We start from the raw sequence: 27,753 nt of genomic DNA, 5'->3' as shown, positions 1-27,753 counted from the left end.
TCTGACCTCGGCTTGGTTTACGGATACTCTCTCTCGCTCCTCTGTGTATGATCTCGGCTATCCCATCTGAGTACGTCTGCTCTGAGTCCCACCTGGTACCTGATCTTGGCTTGAACCGACTACCCAGTAAACATCTAAATCCCAGAAGGGCTTGCATACCATGCACAGGCGCCCCCTGTCTGCAGACCTATCTCTGTGCACCAGCTGTGCTTCTGAGTGGACCACCAACCAGGCAACCTGTGCAACTTTGGACCTGACTCCCACTGTCCCACTCTCAGGGGAGTCTGGAACTTAGCCGCAAGGGAAGCCCTCCCTCCATTGGCCTCCATCACCAGGTACGTAACAGTATCATCCAGCCAGTATGTCTGAGGCCGAGAGAGGCAATTCCGCACTAGAGGCTCTGTGCCAACAGATGACGGCACTTACCCAAGCAGTGAGGGATCTACAGCAAGGATACTTCCAGCTAGAAGGGCGTCTTCACTCCCTCTCTACTTTCGCGGATCAGGATCCCTCGACCAGTTCCAACCCAGTATTCGCACCTGCCAGTCAGTCTCCTGCCACCACTCCTGCTATAGTGTTACCACCTCTGGAACCCAGAGTTCCTACTCCTGAACGTTTTCTCGGGGATCAACGTAAGTTCAGAGCTCTCAAGAATGCCTGTGAATTATATTTTGCTCTGCAACCCAGGATCTTTTCTCTGGAAGCGGTCAAGGTTGGGTTCATCATCTCCCTCTTGTCTGAAGAACCTCCGTCTTGGGCACATAGTCTTCTGGAACAAAAGAGCCCAGCACTCAATTCAGTGAGTGAATTCTTTGAAGCCATGGCTGCCCTCTACGGCGATCCCCAGAGGACTGCTGAGTCCACCCTCCATGCTCTACTACAATGTCAGCAGCCTGTGGAGGACTACATAGTGGAGTTCTATAAATGGTCTGCAGACACCGGTTCGAACGATGCAGCATTGAAGTACCAGTTCCCCCTAGGCCTGTCCGAGTCCCTCAAGGAAGAGTTAGCTAGGGTGGAAGCTCCCTCCCCCTTGGAGAACCTTATCCTGCTCGCTACTCAGTTGGATCGGCGTCTACGGGAAAGACGCACTGAACATACTCAGACCCTTCGGCCCACTTGGGTTCTGCCAAAAGTTCCAAGACCAATGGCTCCTGCCCTTGCTCCGCAACCCAACACTTCGGAGGTAGAACCTATGCAAATCGGCCTTCTCTGACCTGCCCTAACTCCAGAAGAAAGGCTACGCAGACAGCAAGGCAACCTCTGTCTTTACTGTGGAGCCATGGGCCACTTCCTGTGTAACTGCCCAGTACGACCAAGTCAGTCCAGCCAGCCCCATCCTTCGTACCTTCAGCTATCCGGGACTTTAACCACTCATGTAATTCTCCCCATGTCATTGCAGGTGGCTGGAAGGGACGTCAAGTTGTGGGCTGTTTCTTAGACATCCAATTGGCCAAGGACTTACATATCCCTCTTCTGCGTAAGAAACAGAGACTTGATGTCTTACTTGCGGATGGCACTACTCCATGTTCCGGTCCTGTTACCCAGGATATTATTCCTATTCTTGCAATCACCATCTCTGGCCATCAGGAGTTTATTCGTTTTGACATGATCAGATCCCCCATGTTTGCAGCCATCGTAGGAATACCCTGGTTGAAAGCCCACAACCCACAGATCAATTGGCCCAAGAAGGAAATCATCTTTTCTTCAGAATATTGTCTACAACACTGTGGTGCCCCTGCTCTCACCAATTCTTCTGTATGTCTCTCAGTCCAACCTCCACCAGAGGCCAGTCAATCAGTTCCCTCCGCCTACCACGACTTCCTTGATGTATTTGATAAGAAGAAGGCTGACACATTGCCTTCTCATCGGTCTTTCGATTGCCCTATTGAGTTGCTCCCAGGGGCAGAAATACCATTTGGGCAAATTTTCCCATTGTCCGAACTTGAACTGGAAGCCCTAAAGCACTATCTAGATAAGAATCTCGCTAAAATATTCATCCGTCTCTTTTCCTCTCCTGCCGGGGCTGGTATTTTCTTTGTAGAACAAAAAGGATTGGTCTCTCAGACCTTGCATTGACTACAGGGAACTTAATAAAATTACCATTAAAAACCGGTATCCTCTTCCTCTGGTGCCCGATTTGTTTAAGAGATTTCAAACAGCCAGAGTGTTTACTAAATTGGACTTACGGGGGGCCTACAATTTAGTCCGAATAAGAGAGGGCTATGAGTGGAAGACCGCCTTCAGAACACGCTTCGGACATTTTGAGTACCTAGTGATGCTGTTTGGGCTATGTAATGCTCCTGCTACGTTTCAACACTTTGTGAACAACATCTTTAGAGAGTACCTTGACCTTTTTGTGATTGTCTACCTGTACGATATCCTAATTTTCTCTACCTCACTGGAACTCCATCGTGATAACGTTAGGAAAGTGCTAAACACTCTAAGGATGTATGGCTTGTACGCCAAGGCGGAGAAGTGTGAGTATGAAAAGCAGTCCATCCAGTTCCTGGCGCTCATAATTTCCACCGAGGGAATCTCCATGGACCCTTAGAAAGTATCTGCTATCCTGGATTGGCCTGCACCTTCAGACAGGAAAGTGGTCCAAAGATTCGTGGGTTTTCGCCAACTTCTATCGGAAATTTATTAAGGGCTTTTCCACAATCATTGCCCCTATTACTCAACTCACCTGCCGGCATACACTTTTTGCTGGAGCCAAGGAGCTCAAAAAGTGTTAGAGCAATTAAAAGATCAGTTCACCTCCGCTTCTGTGTTACAGCATTCAGAGCCAACACTCCCCTTCATCCTGGAGGTGGATGCATCTGAAGTTGCTACAGGAGCAGTACTCTCCCAGCGCCAGGGCCCAAAGGCTCTGCTTCACCCAATAGCTGATGATGATCTGACCTCGGCTTGCCTTACGGATACTCTCTCTCTCGCTCCTCTGTGTATTACCTCGGCTATCCCATCTGACTACATCTGCTCTGATTCCCACCTGGTACCTGACCTTGGCTTGCAACGACTACCCAGTAAACATCTAAATCCTGGAAGGGCTTGCATACCATGCACAGGCGCCTCCTGTCTGCAGACCTATCTCCGTGTGCCAGCTGTGCTTCTGAGTGGACCACCAACCAGCATTCCTACATGCGACCTGTGCAACTTTGGGCCTGACTCCTGCTGTCCCACTCTCAGGGGAGTCCGGACCTTAGCCGCAAGGAAAGCCCTCTCTCCATTGGCCTCCATCACCAGGTACGTGATACCAGATCCTTTTTACATCATGAAAAATGCATACAAATAGTTTTAAAGATACTCAAATGGACAAAATACAGAACACAGGATGTTCCCACCAAGCTTGTCACACATTGTAATGATCAATACACACCTCAGACTTCTCCCACCCTTGGAAACAAAAGAAATGTTAATGACTATTTACACCTCAAATTCCTCATGACCTCAAAGACCCCCTGCTAGGTGGCCTTAATGACTCACTCCACCAGTCACCTTTCCCAACCTTGGAAACAAAGGAAATTTTAATGAGCAACTCACACCTATACTAATCTCAACACATACTGCCCTGTCTGTTTCTACTTACAGTATTTATCTGAAACAGTCTGAAATATGTAATAATTTACCACTTTCCAGTGCATTCTGGGCATTTGGGAGGTTCTCCTGTGCTAATTTTTAAAAAAACTATTCTAAACGCATACGCGTACAAATGTGGCTAAACGCGCACAAACGTGGCTAAACGCACACAAACGCGGTATGCAAACGCGGCAAAAACTACAATTTTTTTACTTTTACCTGCTGTCAATTTCCAGCGTTCAAACATGAGTCTATCAGCCGCAGTGCACATGAGGGCTAACAAGACAAAAACCAACATTTTTACCAACATTTTTCATACCTTCCATGTCTGTAATCGCTTCACCAGTTTGATGATGATCGATTCTTTTGATGATATAAATAGGGTTTTAGGACTCTTGCCCGTGACGTTCTCATATTCTGAGCCAGAGTCTTTGCTCACTATTATTTCTTTATATTTTTGTTAACTTATTATGTATGTGCCTACATTGGCATTGTCTTTCTTACAACTTTGTGTGTTTTTTTTATAATGTCATAATAAAATATGCTCTATTTTATCCAATATTGTTTATGATTATGCATCTTTATACTCATAATGGTATGGTACCTTAAAAGCTCCATTATTTTCTCCTACTAGGGTTTATTTTTTTCATTGTTCCAGTAGGGGTGTGGTACCTTTAAAACCTTCACACAAGGACAAGTGAGACCTAGTATCTCTCCAGCTCCCATCAATCTCCAATCTGATACAACTGTGAGAAGGAGAAGTAGAGAGTTCATGTTACAGACTGGGTAAGAGATAAAAAAGCTAGATGGGGAAAACAGGTCACTTGCAGTTTGTTTAGTGTTTTGTAGTCGTCTGCTACAGTCTGCTGTGGATTCTTGTTTTGTTCATTCGCTGAAGTGCAGAACTGAAGTGCAATACACAACACTTAATCCAAGATTAATACTTTATCCAAGATGATAGTTGTCAATGCTACCCCTGCCTGTGCATCCCCTAAGGAAGCCTCAAATTTATACTGAGGTGGGTGCGAAAAATTGACAATTAATCAATTTGGAATGCTTAGAAGAAACACATGGCTAGCACGGCAAACATCTCACACCAGAGGAGAGCTACAAAAGACACCAAGAAAGCAGGAAGGCAGATTTGTAAAGATTAGGATCAGCTCATAAATTTTGGGTAGACAAAAAGAGTAACATAAACAGCACAATAATATGGACAGAGCTAAAGATTTTGGAAGCAGCGTAGATTACCAATATTATCATAGTATTATTAACTAGAAAAGCTACAATTTCTGGGGAAATTGTGTGAAGTGTTCTTGCCTCCACCAGTAGTCTACAACTGGAGTGGGCGGAGTAACTGGGTGGAGTGGCTTGAGTACCTGTTGTGTGGTTGGTGTGGCTGGAGTAACTGTGAAAAGGTTGGACTGGGCAGGGTAACTTTATGGAGTGGGCAGAGTAACTGTGTGGAGTGTTTGGAGTGAGTAAAGATAGTAAACATTACACTAACCAACTGATTGATCAAACTTAAAAAGTGCACATGGCAAGCTTGATAGAGTGAGAAATGCATTTCAACTTTTAATTATTTATATAGCACATTTAATTGCAATGTTGTTGCCCAAAGTGCTTCACAGTTCCATTAAAACATACATTTATAAAAACATTAGCAGCATTATCACCTCAAATACTCTCTACTGTAGAAAACTTATTTCCAAACCTTTAACCAAAAGCCAGCCAAACTGTCACGAATTCAAAATTAGATTTCAAATAGGGCAGAGAAGAGCGGTTAAAAGCAAACTGCTCCAAATTGCTCACTTCACTGGCGCCTTCAACTGGTTGTAGTTTTAAAAACTATAAATCCTACAGTGAAGAGCTTTATATTGTGAGAATCACAAGACTCAGACCTACATTTTGATGCATAGTATGTCTCTGAAATATTAAAAATGAAGGCACAGTTGCAGTTTAGAAATCATTTCCTGATTTTTCAGCTCACACTCTAGCTTTTGTCACTCTGCTGCCTGCTCACACACATGGGTTCCTATGGCAACTCACTCTACAGCAAGGGCAGAGAAGAGCAGTTAAAAACAAACTGCTCCAACTTGCTCACTTCACTGGCGGTTGCCATCTTCAAACGGTTGTAGTTTAAAAATTATAAATCCTACACTGAAGAGCTTTATATTGTGAGAATCACAAGACCCAGACCTACATTTCGATGCATAGTATATCTCTGAAATATTAAAAATGAAGGCACAGTCACAGTTTAGAAATTGCCCTTCAAATTTGAGGTGGCTAGTGTAAAAACTGTGGGAGGAGTTAGGGTGGTAAATTTGGCTATAATAATAAGAATACAGTAACTGTGAGATAACAGTAAGTGGTCTTGCCATGCAAGAACACTTAATTAGCAGTTACACATGGCACGGAGATAGTACAGATGGATATTGCTTGCAGACATTTACTTCATCCAAGATGATAGTTTGCAATGCTACCCCTGCACAAATAAAAAAGAATAACCTATGTGACTAAATTCTAGTGTAAAAAAACAAATACATGAGAAAATTAGGCTGTAAATAAAGTATAAAGTTGACATTCCTCGGCATTCCAGATTTACAAGAAATGCAAAAATATATACACATACAGAGGTGGCTTGGGAGCAAGCACGCACAAGTGTCCCCGAGCAAGCACCTTGCTCTGGGGGCATTCAGAATGGGGGAGGGGCCAGGAGTTTTGGTAGGGGATTCGAAAAAAGAGGATTGGGCCTGCTCTGTGTAAAACCATTACATAGAGCAGGTAAGTATGACATGTTTGTTATTTTTAAAAAAAATCAGAACATTTTAGTATCACTTTAAGTGACCCGAGACTATAATAGTTTTCTCCCAATGCTAAAATCATTGTTTAGATAATTTTATATCTTTATCATGCCCCCCTCCTAAATGTCTCTTCTCCAGGAAGAATAAGCTTAATGTTTGTAGTCGTTCCTTGTACCTAAGTCTTCAGTTCCTTTATTAACTTTGTTGCCCTTCTCTGGACTAAATTGCACATCTTTTCTGAGGACTGGGGAGCAGAACTGGATGGCATACTAAAGATGTGGCTGAACCAGAGTTTTGTAAAGTGGTAGAATTATGGTTTTATCTCTTTAGGAAATGCATGATACATAATGCATGCCAATAGCCAGCTAGCTTTGCTTGACCCCCCCCCAGATCCTTTCCCATCCTCAATTCCCTGAGAAGTATTCTCCCATTGTCCTTCAAATTCATATTTTTAGCCCAAAGTGCATTACTTTATATTTATCAATATTAAACATCATTTACCATGCAGTTGCCCACCCCTTTATTTTATTAAGGTAAATAAAAGTTGCTATATCCTGTTGTGAGGTTATTACCCTGTTTAGCTTTGTATCCTCAGCAAATACTGAAACTGAATTATTTATTCCAACCTCTATCATTTAGGTAAAGGTAAACAGAAATAGTCCCAGGACAGAGCCATGGGGCTCCCTGTTCACAACCCCAGACCATTCAGAAGTTACACTATGTTATCACCACCCTTTGGACACGCTTCTGTAACCAGTTCTCTATCCAGGTACGCTATCATCAATGCCAGCAGACCTCAGTTTGTAAATTAAGCATTTATTTGGTACTGTATCAAATGCTTTGGTGATGTCCATCTACACCATGTGCGCAGGCCTTCCTCTATCCAAATTACAGTTTACATCATAGAATGTTAAAAAGTTGGTCTAGCAAGAACGATACTTTATGAATCCATGTTGGTTGCTACTAATGATGGTATTTTCATTGGCAAATTTTGGATATAGTCCCTTATCAATCTTTCAATATTTTACATACTATTGATGTTAGACTGACTAGCCTATAGTTTCCAGGTATGTATCTCAGCCCTTTTTTAAGTATTGGTATTAATTTAGCTTTTTGCCAATCAGCTGGTACCATTTCAGTCAGTAAGCTGTCCTTAACCACTTCCCAACCATGCTGTAGCCAAAGTATGGCTACAGCATGATTGTATAGTTCTGGGAGGACTCCCATGGACATTCTCCCAGAACACCCCCTCTGTGTGCCCCCAGCAGCATGCACCCGGCACTGCTGGTGATTTCTGTGTCCTATGGACACAGCTGATCACGTGATATGGTAAAAGGCCTTTTACCACGTGATCAGTTTTGTCCAATGACACAGCAGATCACTGGATAAATACAGTTGCCGGTTATCAGCTGCACTTTCCTCATGGCACAGAGGAAAGTACTGCTGAGAACCGGCAATTGTCAGCGAAGGAATCGGCATTGATCATCCTGACCTGATGATCAGTGCCCAGCAGTGCTGCCCACCTGTGCCACTCACCTGTGCTCATCAATGCCACCCACCTGTGCCCATCAGTGCCTCCCACCTGTGCCCAGCAGTGCTACCCGTTAGTGCTGCCCAGCAGTGCCGCCCATCAGTGCCATCAGTCAGTGCCACCCATCAGTTCCCATCAGTGCTGCCCATCAGTGCCACCTATCAGTGCCCATCAGTGCCACCTATCAGTAAAGCAGCATCAGTGCCAGCTCATCAGTGCCACCTATTAATGCAGGCTATCAGGCTATCAGTGCCTCATATCAGTCTCCATCAATGCAGCCCATCCGTGCCACATCATCAGTGCCCATCAGTGCTGCCTATCAGTGCAGCCTCATCAGTGAAGGAGAAAAATTACCTGTTTGCAAAATGTTATAATAGAAACAAAGAAACTTTTAAAAAAAAGTTTTGCTCTTTCTTTGTTTATAGAGCAAAGAATAAAACACCCAGCGGCGATTAAATACCACCAAAAGAAAGCTATATTTGTGTGGGAAAAAATGCTAAAAATTTCATATCAGTACAGTGTTGCATGATCATTCAATTGTCATTCAAATGCAACAGTGCTGACAGCTGAAAATTGGCCTGGGCAGGAAGGGGGGGGGGAGGAGAAAGTGCCCAGTAGGCAAGTGGATAAAGTGGTTGTAAACCCATTAAAGCAATACTGAAATGACCAGTCTACTTTACACAGCAAAGCAGCAGAAGTCATCTGTCCTCAGTCTGGCCAAGAAAGGAGCAGCCAGTCATCTGAAATCCCCTCTACTTTCCTAAAGTGAAAAAAACTTTCTTGTGACTGACAGACTAATTAGGAGTCTCATGCATGAACATGAGAGAAGGGGCATATATCCTACAGCCATCCACAAAGATTGCTCCTGAAATAGCAGAGCTCGGAGCTCAGCTCGAGCCTGAGGAGACTGTGAAAAGAGTTAACCCCATAAACACTGAGCAGCATCTGAGGCACATGAGGTGCAGACTTTCATAGGCTGGAGGAGGTTGAGCAATTGTTGGAAATCATTGTAAACTGGGACTGTGGAGAGATGACTTCTGCTGTCTTACTGTGTAAGGTAGACTGGTCATTTCAATTTAAATTTTTTGGGTTTACAGCCACTTTAAAGATTAGGAATAATGGTCTAGTAATAACCTGGCAAAATTCTTTGAGGACTCTTTCTGGACATTCACAAGCCAGCCATGTGAGCTGTGAAGCCAGACTAACTAGTTATTGTTCTATGAGGAAGTAAGTGAGAATTTCGATGATGCAGGCATTTGATACTCTATCTCATAATTGTATACTCTATAAAATTATCTGTTGGAGTTGAAGAAGTAGAATATACGGGAAACTGACTACAGGACCAGGTCCAGAGAATAGTGATAAATGACCCCTTCTCTGAATGGTCTAAAGTTGTAAGTGGTGTGCCCAGGGTTCTGTCTTGGGGCCAATGCTGTTCAATGTGTTTATTAATGATAAAGAAGTTGGAATCAGGAGCTCAGTTTCAGTGTTTGCTGATGATACAAAGTTATGTAGGGATATAACAGTTACAGCTCGGTGTATACAAAGAGCACGTGTGAGCTCAAGTTCATAATGGGGATAGTATTGAGACAGAACCCAATTGAACCCCCAATGGCTCAAAGATGATATGGTCCAGAAATATTTAGATAGAATAAAGGTAAATAAAACACCTGGACCAGATGGCATACACTCACGTGTCCTAAAAGAGGTGAGTTCTGTCATTTCAAATTCATTATTTCTAATTTTTAGGGATTCTCTTAATGACTGACATAGTGCTACTAGATTGGTGTAAGGCCAATGTGGAGCCTATATTTAGTAAAGGGATTAAAATCTTTACCGAGAAACTACAGACTGGTTAGTTTAACTTTTAAAGTTGTTCGAGAGCTGAGGGCTCCTGAAGAGGAAGTGGGAAAGGTATGGAAGAATGAATCTGAAGAGAAGGTACTTCAGCCAGGTGTGGTCACTTGTTTGACAGCCCAAGTCAAATTCACCTGGGATCAGCCAGGACCCTTTGCAGTGCTGGAAATGGACAGCACAAGAAGGTCAGATGGAGTAGAAGTGATTACCAAGAAGGCTTTACAACATAACAGGGGTAATGTCCTTGTCAGGGTCTGCAACAACACTGCAGACCCCATCACCCTGAAGCCCAGAGCTCTGCTGAGGCAAGTGAAAGTAGTCACGCCAATCACTACCCTGAGTCACCTGATGACCTAATCAGAAGAGGACTGAACCTTCATGATTCCCTTCTGACAGAGGAGTGGAAATGGAAGGCAAGAGATAGATTGACAAGTTGGCAGAAGGTGTTTTCTAAGAATGATACACAGAAATAAATGAGTGAACAGTGACATAAAACCAAAAAACAATCCACATACAATCATATAACGAATGTGCAAATACTACCACAAGGTTGAATGCCACAATAGGATATTCCAGTGGCAATAAAGATAAAGATGGTGAATGCAAAAAAACATCAAGTGAGCAAATGCAATGACTTAAACAAAATGCTGCATAAGTGATAATAAAGTGACATATAACCAATATCACAAAAAAATATATAATATCTTAATATATATATATTTTTTGTGATATTTGTCACTTTATTATCGCTGATGCAGCATTTTTTTATGTCATCGCATTTGCCCACTTGATGTTTTTTTTGCATTCACCATCTTTATCTTTATTGGCACTGGATTATCCTATTGTGTCATTCACCTTTGTGGTAGTATTTGCACATTCGTTATATGGTTGTATGTGGATTGTTCTCTTTTTTGGATTTATGTCACTGTTCACTCATTTATTTATGTGTATTGTTCATTCACCCTGAAGTAGCGCAGCACCATTTCCTTCACTTATCGTTTCTCACTATTTGATTATAGTAAGGTGTTAGCAGCCACTTCTATTGACAGTACTTTCTTGGCAGTGCAGGAGGCCTCTCTGTTTTCTAAGAATGATTATGATGTCGGGTATGCCAAAGTGCCCAGCATCGCAATCGGCTTAGTGAAGACAAGCCGTTATGGGAACTAGCAAGACGGGTCCCCTTGGGTCCCCTGGAAGGCCTTAGAGAACAGTTGGCCAAGTTTAAAAGAGCAGGGATCATTCGGGAGTCAAGGAGTCCCTATGCGTTCCCTATCATGGTAGTGCGAAGAATGGCACTCTGTGAATGTGAATTGATTTTAGAACTCTAAACAAACGAACCATCCCAGATAATATACCACCCCCCGGATTGAGGATGTGTTACAGTGCCTGTCAGAGCCAAATGGTTTAGCATTTTAGATTTGAAGAGAGGGTATTACCAAATCCCTATGCACCCTGAAGCCAGAGAGAAGACTGCCTTCATCAGCCCCTTGGGATTTTTGGAATTTGATTGCATGCCCCAGGGCCTGTCTGGGATGCCCATCACTTTCCAGAGACTGATGGAGTACACAGTGGGGGATATGAATCTGACTGAAGTCTTGGTTTACCTGGATGACATAATTGTGTTTAGAAGAGCATGAAGAGCGGCTGGAAAAGATGTTCCGACGGCTTCATGAGGAAGGCCTGAAACTGTCCCTAGAGAAGTGACAATTCCATCAGAATTCCATCACCTATCTTGGGCATGTAGTCTCAGCAGAGGGGGTGGCTACCAACTCCAGCAAGATTGAGGCTGTGACCACTTGGCCCTGATCTAACACCGTCACAGAACTGAGGTCATTCTTGGAATTCTGTTCATATTACAGTCCGTTAGTTGAGCGGTTTGCTAAGATTGCTGCACCTCCCACAGACCTGCTGAAAAATATGGAAAGAGAGACCAGTGAGCCAGGGAAGGATCCTCCACCAAAAGGGCCACAAAGACCTCGCAAACTTATCAGTGGACAGTGGCCTCATCAGCGTGAGCAGGCTTTCACCACGCTAAAGCAATGCTTGATGCGAGCCCCAAGGCAGGCTTATGCAGGTCCTGCCAAGCCCTATGAACTCCATGAGGGCCTTGGGGCCATATTGTACCAGAAACATGCTGGATTACTATGGCCCATGGCATTCGTAAACCAGAGCCTCTCCCTTGCAAAGAGCAGCTACCCAACCCACAAGCTGGAGTTCTTCGCCTTAAATGGGCAGTGGTGGATAAGGTAAAGGGAAATCTGTATGGGGCAGAGTTCCTAGTCAAAACCGACAACAATCTGCTGACCTATGTGCTCATGACAGCCAAACTGTGCATAGCATATTGGAGCATATCCAAAAGTCTCTAAGCCCTCCTGCTGACACCATCCAAGATGAGGTCTTCAAAACTATGGCCCTTCCTCAAAGTCAGACAGTTTCCTAACCCTTGGTGGGAGTCTTTTTTGCTAAATTTACTTCATAATGAACAATTGTTGTTCCTCCTGAGTAAAAGAGTTATATTTGTGCTAATTGTATATATTTTCTATCAGAAGTTGTTAGTTTGATTGTTATTTCTTTGGGGACCAAATACTTTAATTGGGGGGGTGTAACACCCTGCATACGTACTGGCTGCAGGATGTTAGATGGACACAAGATGGCAGTGTTCTGAAGCTCAGTTTTACAGACTCTGTTGAAGAAAAGCTTTGCTGGACTTGCAGACTGATAGCAGGGCTTCCTTATTTAATAATGAGTTGACTAACTATATGTCCCAGAAGAGTTAGCTAATGGGCGGGGTCAGATAAATACAGAAGCTTGGGAACTCGAGGACAGGAAGTGGACTGAGAGAGCTGGAGAGCAGGTGTGAGGGGAGGATCATGCAGGACACCAGAGGTCCCAGCTGGGTCAGTCCGCAGGGAGTGGAAAAGAGAGGAGGAATTGCTGACCACTGACATCGCTGACACCACTGACTAGTCTGGCGAAAAGCCCTGTGAGCAGGCATGTTTGCAAAAGGTGTACCACTCAAATTCAATGTCACTTAACCACTTGCCATCCTGAGGATTTACCCCCCTTAATGAGCAGGCCTCTTTTTGCTGTTGGGCGCTGCACTATTTCAACTGATAATTGCGGTGTCAAGCAATGCTGTACCCAAATGAAATTTACATCCTTTTTGCACACAAATAGAGCTTTCTTTCAGTGGTATTTGATCACCTGTGCACTTTTTATTTTTCGCGCTGTCATGGAAATTTTCTATTTACAGGTTGAACTTTAAATGTGTCATATATTAGTGTTATTCATATGTCTCTCGTGTGGCTTAATTAAAGCTCTGAAGGCTGCAATTAGGCCATGCGCATGTACAATGTACAGTATATATTACAGTACTCAGTTCGGTAATGGATGAGATGGCAGATCTGCGCTTATAGACTGGCGTGTGTGCCACCACGGCATTCGATGCGAATGCCGCCGGCGGTAGGCCATGGGCCTGTATCAACATATCAGCAGCATATTACCACATGTCCGCGTGTAGGCTCATGTATATCTTACAAGCCACTACCGACCTGAACTGTATCTGGATGGATGTGTTTTAATAAAGATCGTATCGGGCCCATTCAGATACAGACTGACACTGTTTAATCTAAGCGATGCTTGTACAGAGAGTGAACATACTACTAGGAGCTGATAGCATGTAAAGGATGGGAAGCTTGCTCTCCATAGAGAGCTTATGGGGGAGGGGAGGACTGGTTTAATTGGTTTTCAGTATAGATAAGAGGAAATGCTACACTCCAAACAGGATGCACATTCTCATGTATGGACACCCCCTATACATTGTTCTGTGGGAGGGGATTGACCTGACCCCCCGTGTGGGGGGGGGCGTGTGTGCACTTTTAATAAAACAAGAGTCTGGGGTTAGAGCCAGAGACAGAGTGAATTCAACCTCCAACCTGAGAGTATCATCTGATTATTCCTGGGTCACGGGAGCTCCATTTTCCCCCACATCTCAAAAGAGCTACTCACGGTAAGGAAAAATTCGTTGAAAACGAATTTCCAAGACAGCGCTATAAACAAAAAAAGACCAAAAATCTTGAAGAAAAACAATATTTTTTACTTTCGGCTATAAAAAATATATAGCGTCTACAAACTATGGTATAGATTTAAGATTTACTGCAATTTAAGCCATTTTTTGCTATACAGAACTGCATTAGTTTAACTGGCAATTGCGCGGTCATGCAATACGGTAAATAAATTAAATGTAAGTCCTTTTTTCACACAAATAGAGATTTCTTTGGGTGGTATTTTATCACCTGTGCGCTTTTTATTTTTGGCGCTATAAATAAAAAAAGCTTTGAAAAAGAATACAAATTTGAAAAAAAATTATATTTTCTCATTTATGTCATAAAAAATATCCAAAAAACTCAAATTTCATCATAAATATAGACCAAAATGTATTCTGCTACATGTCTTTGGTTACAAAATCCCAATAAGTGTATATTGATTGCTTTGTGTGAAAGTTATAGCATCTACAATCTATGGAATAGATAATGGAATTTACATAGCTTTTACTTTGACTGCCCATCACATTTCTTGAGGTCCTAAAATACCGCGACAGTACAAACACCCCCAAATGACCCCTTTTCAGAAAGTAGACACCCTAAGCTATCTGCTGAGATGCATATTGAGTCCATGGAAAATGTATTATTTTTCCACACGTTTTTGGAAAATGACAAAATTTTGTTTTTTTTTTTACACAAAGTTGTAATTTAAATTATATATTTCTCACACAAGCCATGGATATATGTGGAATTACACCCCAAAATACATTATGCTACTTCTAACGAGCATGGGGATACCACATGTGTGAGACTTCTTGGGAGCCTAGTCACATGCAGGAGCCTGAAATCCAATGACCACCTTGAAAGCCTGAAGGTGCATAACTTCCTCATTTCACTTCCACGCTACCTATCACAGTTTTGGAGGCCCTGAAATGCCAGGATAACACCAACCCCCCCCCCCCATGACCCCATTTTGGAAAGTAGACACCCCAAGGAATTTAATAGGAGGCATGGTGAGTATTTTTCAGATCTAATTTTTTCTCACAAGGGTTTGAAATATAAAAAAAAAAAAAGAAAAATATGTTTTTGTTTTCTTTCTTCATTTTCCAAAAACATGTGGCAACAAACGAGATCTGCAAAATACTCAACATGCTTCTTATCAAATTTCTTGGTGTGTCTACTTTCCAAAAAGGGGTCATTTTGGGGGGTTTGGTGCTATCCTGGCATTTCAGGGCCTCCAAAACTGTGATAGGTAGTCAGGAAGTGTAATGAGGAAATAAAGCCCTTAAAAAGCTTGAAGGTGCTTATCGAATTTTGGGGTCCTGTACTTGGCTAGACTGCCAAAAAGTCTCTCACATATGGTACCCCCATACTCGAGAGAAGTAGCAAAATGTAGTTTGGGGAGTAATTCCACATATACCCATGGCATGTGTGAGCAATAAATAATTTCAGTGACAATTGTGTGTAAAAGAAAAAACATTTTTTGTCATTTTCCAAAAACTTTTGATGAAAAATTAAATTCTATTGGCTCAACATGTCTCTCAGAAAATAGTTTGGGATGTCTACTTTCCAAAAAGGGGTTGATTTTGGGGCTAGGGGCATTTTATGCCCAACATTAGAAGTTTATGCCACACATCATTCACTCTTTATTCACATGAAAAAAAAAAATCTGTGTTTTTTGTTAGGAAATTACTTTGAACCCCCAAACATCATATATATTTTTTTAAAGCAGACACCCTAGCGAATAAAATGGTGGGTGCTGCAATTTTTTATGTCACATAATACTCGCACAGCGATTTTTTAAATGCAAATTAAAAAAAATACACTTTTTACTTTTAATGCACAAAAACACAATATATTGGCCAATTATATGGTAAAACATAAAATATGATGGTATGCCAAGTAAATAGATACCAAACATGACATGCTTCAAAACTGCAAATGCCCCGTGCAATGGCGACAAACTGCATACATTGCCTATGGATACATAGGCAAAGAGTTCAAATCCTTTACCAGCTACTATTTTAGATTTACAGAGGAGATCTAGTGCTAGAATTACTGCCCTTGATGTGACGTTCGCCGTGATACCTCACATGCATGGTGCCACTGCTGTTTACATACCGACACAGGCTCAATGCTCGCACACACAGGTGCGCGCGCGGGGGGCGAGGGTGATTTTTTTTTTAAAGTTATTTAACCATTCAAATCCCAGTGTTGTACCAGTACGTCGCTGGTCTTTGTTGGGTATATATATGTTTTTTTTTTTTGTATGCAGCCTGTGGGCTGAATGAAAAAAGAGAAGAAATCTCTGGCAGAATAAGTGTGATATGCCCACCATTAGAATATACTGCCCTGCATCCACCCACTTCTAATGGTGGGCACACATTAGGTCGCATGATGCCCACATGCACCAATTCCAAGATTGTACAAATGTCTAAATAGTGACACGCTTGAATAAAAATTGTTCCCGTATAAGTGGTACCCCATATGGAAAAAGGATCACACCAAGTTCCAAATCTTGCCACTGCTCCCCATGTAGTCTGGGCATCCGGGGGCTCCACGTGACTATCTTTTCCCTCGTATATCCGAAACGTATATATGTATAGCCTGTTGCCCTCTCACAGGTGTTATAAATTTTGACCCCATATCTGGCACCCTTGCTGGGGAGAAATTGTATGAATGCAAGGCGGCCAGAAAAATAAATGAGGGAGTCATCAGCACAGATTTTTTGCTGGAGAGTATAGACATCTGCAAATTTTTGGTTAAGGTGCTTTGAAAGGGGCCGAATTTTGTGGAGCTGAGTAAATTCAGGGTCACCCCAAGGACAACAGAGGGTATTGTCATTGAAATGCATAAAGCACATTATACTCTCATATCTATGCCTGGCCATGGCAGCAGAGAACACAGGCATATGATGAATCGGGTCTGTGGACCAATAAAACCGCAATTCATTAGTTTTTAGTAATGCCCATGTTGAGGGTTAGGCCCAAAAAAAACATTAAATTTGGAAATCGCAATGGGTTTCCAAGGCGAATGGTCTGGCAAGGTTTGAATATTGGTTGGTGGCGAAAAAATATTGTGCATATCAATTGCTTTGATCCACAATCAATGCATACAGCTCTTCCGTGAAAAACAGCTCCAAAAAATCAAGGGGAGTAGTTAAATTTGCTGTTTCCACCTCAATTCCGGGTTGGGCAGTGAATGGGGGAAGTACGGGTGACACAGAATTTGTTGGCCAATTGGGATTTGCAAGCACATCCGGAAGAATACTAGAAGCTCAACGGGCCTGTGTGTGAATTCTTGGTGGTTGCGAGACAATACTTGTGCTCGACAACGCACCAGCTTGTACTGCACTTATGGGACTCGCCGCATCACCAAGTGATACTGCAGTGCTGGTATGTGAAAGACCAGGATGTACTATGCCGCTGGTGCTCGCCAGTTCACCAAAAGGTAGACCGGCACTAGTACTAGCACTCTGCTGCATATGAGAGTCATCAAAATTTACCGGCAAGTGCTAACAGAGATCAGGCCTGATTCTGCGAACACTGGGGTTTTTGTGCAATGTATCAAGTGACAGTGACCTACTGACACTGCACTTGCTGGGGGAGAAGGGGGGGTAAGCGTAGTGGCTAAACACAGGTGCTGGCAGGTGCTGGGGTTGATCCCGCTAACGTTGTGTTTTTGGGGACACTATACTAATGTGAATCCTAATATACTACTGATCTGATCAAAGATATTGATCTGTTCCATATACTAGCAATGGAGGTGTATGAGCATGTTTCTGGCAATTAAGGGTTTAAATGTGATTACTGGTGTACTGACAGGCAAGCTGACTCTATCTGGGAGAGGTGTGAAAACCACAAGAGTGCAAATCACATATATATACACGTGATTTTCTCTGTAGCAGTATTTCTGCTATAGTGCGATCAGGAAGCAGTTAAAGAAGCGGTTTGTGTTACTGCTCTGCATTACTTTAACTGGCAACGCTGTGTCCAAATTAAATTTATGTCCTTTTTGTTTCCCACGAATTGAGCTTTCTGGTGGTATTTGATCGCCTGTGCATTTTGTTTTGTTTTTTTGAGCTATAAAAAAAGGACAGACAATTTTGAGAAAAAACATATATTTTGGACTTTTTGCTATTAAACATGTCCAGTAAAAAAATCTAATCTGGTCATATATTTAGACCAAAATGTATTCTGTGACTTGTCTTTTCTAAAAAAAAAAATCCCAATACGTGTAAATTAATTGGTTTACTTGAAAGTTATAGCGTTTACAAATGGCAGTTTAGATAATGGAATTTTTTATTTAATACTAATAACGGCGGCAATCAGCGACTTATGGCGGCGATCAGCAACTTATAGCAGGACAGCAGGACTGTGGCAGGCATTCTGACACTGGGGGGAACTGACTTGGTGTCACTGACATCCCCAGTGACACCAATACAGTGGTCAGTGCTAAAAAAAAAAGCACTGACACTGTACTTATGGCACTGGGCAGGAATGGGTTAACATGAGGGGCAATCAAAGGGTTAACAGTGTGATGGGAGTGATTTACTAGGGGGCAGGGGGTGTGTGCTTCACTGTAAGCACACTGCTGTTGAGCCATCCAGAGCAGTGTGCCCAAACTGACAGGGAGGAGGGCTGTTGGTAAACAATGCAGCCCTCCTCTTGACGGTGATCGCCGGTAATCATCGGGCCCCGGCGGGTAATCACCAGTTGGGACCCGGTGATTGACACCCGGGGCCGCAATTGGCAGCATGGGTAGCTTGCATGCCCCCTACCTGCCTGCCCCCTAGCAGTTTGCTACTGTGGCTCAATGTGTCACAATTTAGCCTGCAGTTTCTTGTTTGTGTATTCTTACTTCCTTGCTGCAGTGCTTTTCCTGATTCCCTTCACATATGTGGTTTGTCTGTGCTCACCTAAGGACATCGCCTGCTATTCTCTGGGTTTTATTTCCTTCCCTTCCATCACTTCCTGGCCCGCCTTCTAGTTTGCTTGTCTATATAAGACATGCTCAGTCTAGCCCACTTTGCCTGAACAACTTCTTAGTTCTCTGAGCTCCTGTTTGTTGCTACTCCTGTATCCTGTATCTGACTACCTGTGTACCGACCCCAGCTTCGTCCACCAACTGTGCTTGTGTTCCGCCCGTCCTGACCTCAGCTTGTCTATTGGATTTCCTGTTCTCTCCTGTCATTGTACTCTGCTCATGCGAGAGGTCTCTGCATCCTCAGCTGGGCGCACCTGGGGGCTGTGACCTGGTTCTAGCTTGCTGCAAGTCCATCCCCACCATCAGATGCTCTGATGAAGAAGCAGGCTGGGGCTTAGACTCCGTGCCATGGAGAACCCCAGTTGGCGATCCTCAAGGGCTAACTACCAGAGGCGCTTAACACAAGGAAGAACCAATTTCTACAGAAGTATGTTTTGCCCATTTTAATCCCAAAATGCCAAATCTTACACTCCACCCTGTGTTTGCCAAGTGGGTACCATTTGAATTCAATATCACTTAAAGGGGTAGCTCCCATCCTTTGTATTCACTCTTTATTAACTTCTACCTTTGCCTCAAGGAAAATTTGAATCCTTATGTGTACCAACTAGGGCCCCATTGAGTGCGTAGAAGATCAGACACTGCAGTTAAAGGAACATTGGCCTTTTTAATTGAAGAGCTCTTCTTTTTCTCAGTATTAGACTCAGCTATCAGCCACTGAGAGCCCAAAGTGGGTTAGCCCTTCTAAGTTTTTGGACTTATTTTGGGATTTATCTTTGGATTTATTATTGGACATTTTGGATTTGGGGAATTTTTGTATTCTTTATTTTATTTATATTTTATATTTCTTGGTATATATTTATGATTTTTTAATTTATTTTGGTAATTTATTATATCACAAAAAGGTTTTATATATATTTTATTACACTTTCTAGGGTGGAAGGTATTAACTTTTTGAGGGTATAAAAAGGAGGGTACACATTTAATGGGTTAGCCCTTCTGCTTAGTAGTTTTTTAACTCACTGTGGAGGAAACATCTCAGGACTGGGGCTGAGATTGTGCGCGCTGTGTTGTGACCCTAATTTGAAGTTACTAGAGTGACAGTTGTTATCTTATGCACCTATTTCCCTGTTGCTTCACTGTGCTTACATTTGATCTCAATACAGCCGAAATATCAGCTCACTCTAAACTCTGTGTGAGTCTATTTTATGGATGCAGCCAGAGGATTCTTCTGACCAGAGGTTTAAGGTGGTGCCAGCAGAGGTTGAGCTTTCAAGAAAGACAGGGAACCCAAAAAGTACTCAGCGGCCCCTGAGGGGGTAGTGCTACACTGTATATATCATAGTATGTAGAATCTGTAGAATGATTGATTTTGGTTATTTGTACCAAAGAAGTGTAGCAGAATACATTTTGGTCTAAATTTATGAATAAAGATTATTTATTTGCAAACTTTTTTAATAGAAAAATGTTTGGTCTTTTTTTCCTTTATATGTATTATATTATATTTAGAAAAAACTGTGGCGATTAAATGCCACTAAAAGAAAGCTCTATGTGTCTCAAAAAATTATAGAAAGTTCATTTGGTTTTTTTTATCTTTCTAGATATTAGCTTGCGGACCCCCCCAAAAAAAAAACATACATACCAGTCTTCCAATCTTCAGATTCCCTGGCTAAATGGCAGAGAAGGGATGCATCACTAGTTGCTAATATGTGAGGAGCCGCTTGCTTCCTAACAGCCAGGCTGACAGGGAAGCTGTCACATTTAGCTGTAGTACTGCTGCAAAATTTTTCACTTTTCCCATGAAGTCAGAGATTCAGATCAACAAGCATCCCATTTAGTTTGTTGAACAGGCATAGTTTGGACTAATATCAACTGTAGTCCCAACTGCAGTCCCAACAGAGAAGTGATGCCGTTATTCCAACAGACAGAGGGAATAACATGGGAGTAACGGCATCACTTCTTTGTTTGTCCCCAAGGGTATTCTATAGCATGTAATTTTACCTACAACTCTGGGGCATACTTATCCTCTACATACTGTCAACTCTCCTTGTACTCTCAGAATAAGCATCAACAGAGAGGGTAGGCTGTGGAAGTGCACTGCCAGTAGCACTCAGCCCCATCTCTGGCTCCCTGTGGGTCTGGGTCACCCGGGTGGAGATAGACCCCCAAGACAATTTTTGACCTACTAGACATCGTTTATTGTCTCTATACCTCAATGATAATTGTATTTCTCCATGGGAGAAATTTTTATCTTGCTTTGCATGTAATGAGTCTATCTCATATATTAGTTTCACCTTTTAAGTTGCATTACTGAAATAAATGAACTTTTGCACGATATTCTAATTTTTCGAGTTTCACCTGTAGTGGCACATGGAAGAAGATGTATACAACAATCTACGTGTGTAGATAAGACCAGAGTCTTTTGTTTTTAATCAACAAATGTTTTACATATATTAACAATAAAATCTGATTTTATTGATTCTTTTTTTAGCTTTTTGATATATATATTGTTATATACTTTTCCATTGCTGCATGAAGGTCCCAGGGGAGATGTTCCTGTTGTCCACCAATATTGTTTTTGTGATGAAGCAGCAGGTTATTCACAAGCACATCACCCCTCTTTTCTGTATACATCTCTGTTAATCATAGCATGTTATTGAAATTGATTGTATTCTTTAATCATATGTTCACTGTATTACTACCTTATGTAAAACAAGATCTGAATTTATTGCAACACTTCTGTTGACTCATTTAGCACGTTGAGAATACTACATTATGTTACCAATAAAAAGGTATTAAAATTAAAAAGCAGAGACAGGCTGAGAGTGGTAGGGGTTATACTCTGCTGCCCTTACAGCTTTGTTTGCCTATGTCCAATCTCCTGAAGGCAGCAATAACCCCATATACCTGAATACTTCATCCAGTGTCCATGAGGGCTTATTGGCACTTGAGGCTGTAATTGCCATCCATCTGAAAAGTGGTCCACAGTGAATATCAATTTAGAGGGCAATTGGCACTATGTCACCTCCTGAAGACCTGTTTTAGGTCAACAGCATTAGAACTGTTTGCATTACACATGTTTGCAGGGCAGTTGTGGCACAGTCCCCATTAGTCCCAATTCAAGAGTCATGGCAAACATGACATAGGGTATAAGATTTGCAGTAGATTTGGCATGTGTACTGTGCCATCTGGCTGGCATATAAAATTAAAACCTCCTATTTTTTATCACCTCTGACCACAAGTGTAAACACTTTTGTAGCTCCACTTTTGTAGAACAAAATAGCAAATATAAAAAAAAGTATCATATACAATTGCTGTACAAGTCATATCGTAATTGAATGTTATTAAAAATTACCTTTCCTTTTTAATCTGCTTTGAATTTCTGTAAAATCTAATGCAATATGGCAACTTGGAGGCATTCTGTAAACCAGGGCTTGAAAAAGCCGCTCGCCAAATGCGAGGGAAAATCCTTGTTGTCAAGGTCCTACCTTTTCCCAGAAGTTATGTTACTCCATGTGCTGGCATCCATCTTGGATTTCTGCTGAGCATGGTGGGAATCCTTTATGCCTTCAGGTCTCTATGGTCCATCCCCCAGAAGGGTGTGGCTGATGACATATAAGGCTGTGGTCCGCACATGCTCTTTGCACTTGTGTCTTGTGTCGCTATTACTCTGTTCTGACTCTCGTGACTCTCCTGGAATCTGACTCGGCTTGTGACTCGACTATTCTTTGTGTTCTCCTTTGATCTGACCCTCTGTTGCTGAACCCGGCTCGTGACCTGTGATTCTCATCTGCTGTCCTGTACCGTTTTGTCCCGTTGTTGTTGACCCGGCCTGCCTGACTACTCTATTGTCTTTTCCACCAGCTACACGCCATCGGCGGCGGCCATTACCGCAACTGAGGTGTCTCGAGGGCCGCGACCTGGTTCCGGGCTGCGTCAAGTCCAACCCCACCATCAGGGGCCCTGGTGAAGGGCAGCCTGGGACTTAGACTCCACGCCCTGAGGGACTTCGGTCTGTGGGTGGTGGTTGTCGTCAGCCAGTGCGTTACATTGTTTAGGCCTGCCTGTCCGTTCCTCAGCTCCTGCCCTGACACTTGTGTGGCGAGCACAGATGGAGCGGCTCCACCTGCGCTCCAGGTCTCATTGTGAAGCCGAGTTCCGGTTTCCGACTTCCGGTTTCCAACTTCCAGCTTCTTCTGCACCGCCATTACACTGGCAGCGCCGCTGAGGGGACAGGTGCAGGAGAGTTCCACTCTCCTCTGCTGAGAGGAGACACCCGCTCTCCACCGCCGCGGGGGACTCGAGGAGAGGTCCACTCTCCACTGCCTTGGGGGACATGAGGCCCGCTCTCCACCGCCTTGGGGGACACGAGGCCCGCTCTCCACCACCTTGGGGGACACAAGGCCCACTCTCCACCGCTTTGGGGGACACGAGGCCCGCTCTACACCGCCTTGGGGGACACGAGACCCGCTCTACACCGCCTTGGGGGACACGAGGTCCGCTCTACACCACCTTGGGGGACACGAGGTCTGCTCTACACTGCTTTGGGGGACACGAGCAGAGACCCGCTCTACACTGCCTTGGAGCACATGAGGAGAGGCCTGCTCTGCACCGGCGTGGGGGACACGTGAAGGAGAGACCAGCCAACGGTGCACATCACTACACCCGCCAGCTTAAGGTAAATGACATTAACTAAACTTACATCTTTTAAAAGAGACTTTAGTTACTAAAGTCTCTTTTTTAAGATGCAGGAAATAAACAAAAAAAATACAAAATGTTTACTACATGTTTAAAGCTGTAAAATTTGATATTTTGATTGCACCCTATTGCTATTTAGCTATTGCTGTTATGTTTAAATTGGCATAATAAAGCTATGTTATAATTGCAGTTTTTTATATTTTGGACTCTTTATTCTAAAGAAAAATGTAATTTCATAAATTTTAAGGGGTTGTGGTCGGGGGCAGGGCTGGGGGTGGGGTTGGGGGACGGGCTGGGGGTGGGGTTGGAGGAGGACCTGGGCAAGGTTGGGTGGGGCAACTGGTGGAGAGTAAGGTTTGTGCCTGGCTAGTAGGTCTAGACTCAAAATTTTGAGCCCTGCTGTAAACAGTGTACAGAACTCCCCCAGAAACGTAATTTCCTGCTAAATGATTTGCTTACTGATTTTCCCAGAAGTCTGCTCTAAAATAAAAATCAGATTTTGGCCATCCTGTGCAACAAAAATTTAATTTTTGGTAAGATATTCTTAAAGGGAAATCACATCTAAGGGGATTCAGACCATGCCACTTTCCTCATTACAGCCCTGCAAGTTCTGCAGTTAATTGATTATTATAAAATCACTCCCACTCACATTTATTTTTCACATGAACACAGACAAACATACAGCTATTTATTCAGAATAACAAAAGGCAGGAATCTACAACATTATTTGTTAATGCAATGTACATAGATCATCCAGAGGGGAATTTTTTTTCTCAACAAAAGTGGAGTTACTCTTTACATAGTTACATAGTTAGTCTGGCTGAAAAAAGAAAAAAGTTCGTCCAGTTCAACCATAGAAAAAAAAAAAGTTATAATCCTATACCCACAGGTGATCCAGAGGAAGGCAAAAAAACCCAGCAAAGCATGATCCAATTTGCACCTGCTGGGAAAAAATATCCTTCCTGATCCCCCGAGAGGCAATCGGATATTCCCTGGATCAACTTTACCTGTAAATGTTAGTATCCTGTTATATCCTGTGTATCTAAAAAACAATCCAGGCCTTTTTTGAAGCAATCCACTGAGCTGGCCAGAACCAACACTTGAGGGAGTCTATTCCACATTTTCACAGCCCTCACTGTAAAGAAACCTTTCTGTGTTTGGAGATTACATTTCTTTTCCTCCAGACGTAAAGAGTGCCCCCTTGTCCTCTGTGATGACCTCAGGGTGAATAGCTCTACACCAAGTTCACTAAATGAACCACTGATGTATTTATACATGTTGATCATATCCCCCCTTAATCCCCTCTTCTCAAGAGAGAATACATTCAGTTCCTCTAATCTTTCCTCATAGTTGATCTCCTCCATGCCTTGTATCAGTTTAGTTGCCCTTCTCTGTACTTTCTCAAGTTCCCCAATGTTCTTTTTGTGAATTGGTGCCCAAAACTGAACTGCATATTCCAGATGAGGTCTTACTAATGATTTGTACAGGGGTAATATGATATCTCTCTCTCTGGAGTCTATATCTCTTTTAATACAAGAGAGGATTTTGCTCACTTTAAAAGCCGCAGCTTGGCATTGCATGCCATTATTAAGCTTGTGATCTACCAGAACCCCCAGATCCTTCCCCACCATTGATTCCCCCAGTTTTACCCCCCCTAGTATGTATGATGCATGCATATTCCTAACCCCCAAGTGCATAACCTTACATTTATCAACATTAAATCTCATTTGCCATATAGTTGCCCAATTAAACAGTGCATTTAATGGATGATTATGAAAACCATATTTAGTGAATGAAAATATTGAAACATTACATTTGCAGAAAACAATGTTATTCAAAGTTTAGTGCCACTGCACAATGACTTGTGTCAGTTTTTTCAATTATGTTAAAAATGTGCAGTTTTTACAAGCTATTGCTTCCAAAGTAGCATTTTAGACTCACTTTCAATATAAAAAATTACCTGGGTTGTTTTCTTCTTTCAGCCAGCTATCCCATGACTCTGCTGGGGTTAATGAGATCTTGTCTATCTCGCATAAGTATTGTTCAGCTGTAGGGGAACCAGGAATGCTCGCAAGTGGAAAATGGCTTTCACCAAACATTCCAATCCCCAAAGAGTCTGGACTGTCTTGGCCATCCTGTTAATGAAGCAAAAAAGTGTACATTAGCAGCAATATTTTTATAGAGATTTTTAACCCTCTAATAAAGTCCTTACAACACAATAGAACAAACTAACAACACATAAGTAATCTCTGGAAAATTCAGGATTTGCTTTCGGTGAATCTCCTGAATGGCTACATGGTGCTACAACCGGGAACATATTCCATCTGTACAAACTCCTTACTAAAAATGGCACACCTCTTATCTGATTTAAAATAATGGCAGATCTCTATGCTATATGAGGTCAACACAGCATGAATGGGGTGACAGGACCCCAGAAACTACTCCAAAATTACTCTATTTAGAAAAGTAGACCCTTCAAGTTTTTTGACAAGAGGTATAACTTGGACTTTGAACACTAATATTTCAGAATGCATATAGCAGCAGAGTTAGGAAAATTAAAAAAAAAAAATTCAACAAAAGAGTAAACTCTGAGATGGGTTTCACAAACAGTGATGCCTTTGTCATTTGGTGGGAACATGGCAGGGTCCAGAAGGGAGCACAGATTAGCTGTCAATGGCTGAAAATCATCATTTCAATTGTGTGTCTGCATGTGGTGTGCACCGTTTAGGAGATATTTACTTGTGTAACTGCTGGGGACATCACCGGCGCATGCGCTCTGAAGGAACAGCGTGAGTATGCCTTTCCTTCAGAGCCCTGTGCCGTGGCTGTGACTCCTGCATGCACTGAAGTGACATCATCATAGTTCAACCGTTCAAACCGCCAGAGCATTGAACCTGGAAGGAAAACTGGGTGAAGATAGAAGCCTTGTCAGTGATGACAGCGACCTGCTGGAGGGCTTTGTTTTAAGGTAAGTTTCACAAACATACTAGCACAGGGGGAAAAGGTTTTTTTTTTTTGGACAGTTTACTACTTACAGTGGGGCAGAAAAGTATTTAGTCAGCCACCAATTGTGCAAGTTCTCCCACTTAACCGCTTCCCGACCAGCCGTTGCATATAAACGGCCGGACGGTGGCAGTGCAGGGTCAGGTGGCCGTTTATAAATGGCCTCCCCACACCCTGCTTGTGCGCGCTCCCTCGGAAACACCGATCGTCAGACGGGACCTCTGTACAAGGTCCCGATCATGTGATCACTGATTGGCCAATCAGTGATCACATGCAAAGTAGTAAGCAAGATGTCACTTGTGACATCATTGCTTACTACGTGTGAAATCTGTGAACGATCACAGAGGTCACATGGTACAAGGCTATTCACAACAGCCTTGTACCATGTGACAAGCTGTGACCAATCACAGCTCACTCAGTACTTCTCAATGAGTGCAAGAATGCACACAGAGAGAAAGAGAAATGATTGCTTTTACATCCTATATGAGTGTAAAAGCAATCAGTGTAAAAAAAAAATCTTCATCACCCCCCACAAGTAGTACAGTGTCACCATGGTGACACTGTACTGCTAGGGTGACAGTATGTAAAAAAAAAAATAAAAAATAATAATATAAAAAAATAAAATAAAAATGTAAAAAAAAAATGTTTAAAAATTATAATTTTTGGTTAGAAACTTTGGAATTTTTCTTTTTTTTACTAAAAAGATAACGGAATAAATTTTGGCAAAGATTTATGATGAAATATTATTTATTTGCAAAATGTTATAAAAAAAAGCACTTTTTTAAAAATTTTTTGGACTTTTTCATTTACATAGCAAAAAAAATAAACCACCAAAGTAAAGCTTTATCTGTCTCAAAAAAATGGTAAAAAATTCATTTGGGTACAGTGTTGCATGACCGCGCAATTGTCATTCAAAGTGTGATAGCGCTGAAAGCTGAAAATTGCCCTGGTCAGGAAGGGGGTAAAAGTGTCCGGTCTGGAAGTGGTTAAAAAGATGAGAGAGGCCTGTAATTGGCATCATAGGTAGACCTCAACTATGAGAGACAAAATGAGAAAAAAATGCAGACAATTACATTGGCTGATTTGGAAAGAATTTATTTGCAAATTATGGTGGAAAAATAAGTATTTGGTCACCTACAAACAAGCAAAATTTCTGGCTCTCACAGACCTGTACCTTCTTCTTTAAGAGGCTCCTCTTTCCTGCACTCATTACCTGTATCAATGGCACCTGTTTGAACTTGTTATCAGTATAAAAGAC

General features: G+C 42.4%; 1 protein-coding gene across 2 annotated transcripts in view; it reads right to left on the bottom strand.

The window, feature by feature from the left end:
- Positions 1-27,753, bottom strand: part of CACNA1I (calcium voltage-gated channel subunit alpha1 I) — a 1,904,325-nt gene that overhangs the window by 58,369 nt on the left and 1,818,203 nt on the right. For both annotated transcript variants that reach the window (XM_089683626.1, XM_089683627.1), the window contains one exon: positions 25,453-25,627. In XM_089683626.1, coding sequence (XP_089539752.1) covers positions 25,453-25,627 — 175 coding nt within the window. The remainder of the gene's footprint in view (positions 1-25,452; positions 25,628-27,753) is intronic.

Source organism: Staurois parvus, unplaced genomic scaffold (assembly GCF_062004578.1).
Source record: "Staurois parvus isolate SC_StPar_1 unplaced genomic scaffold, SC_StPar_1.0 ptg000316l, whole genome shotgun sequence".
Classification (NCBI taxonomy): Eukaryota; Metazoa; Chordata; class Amphibia; order Anura; family Ranidae; genus Staurois; species Staurois parvus.
This window is presented reverse-complemented; position numbering and strand designations above follow the sequence as displayed.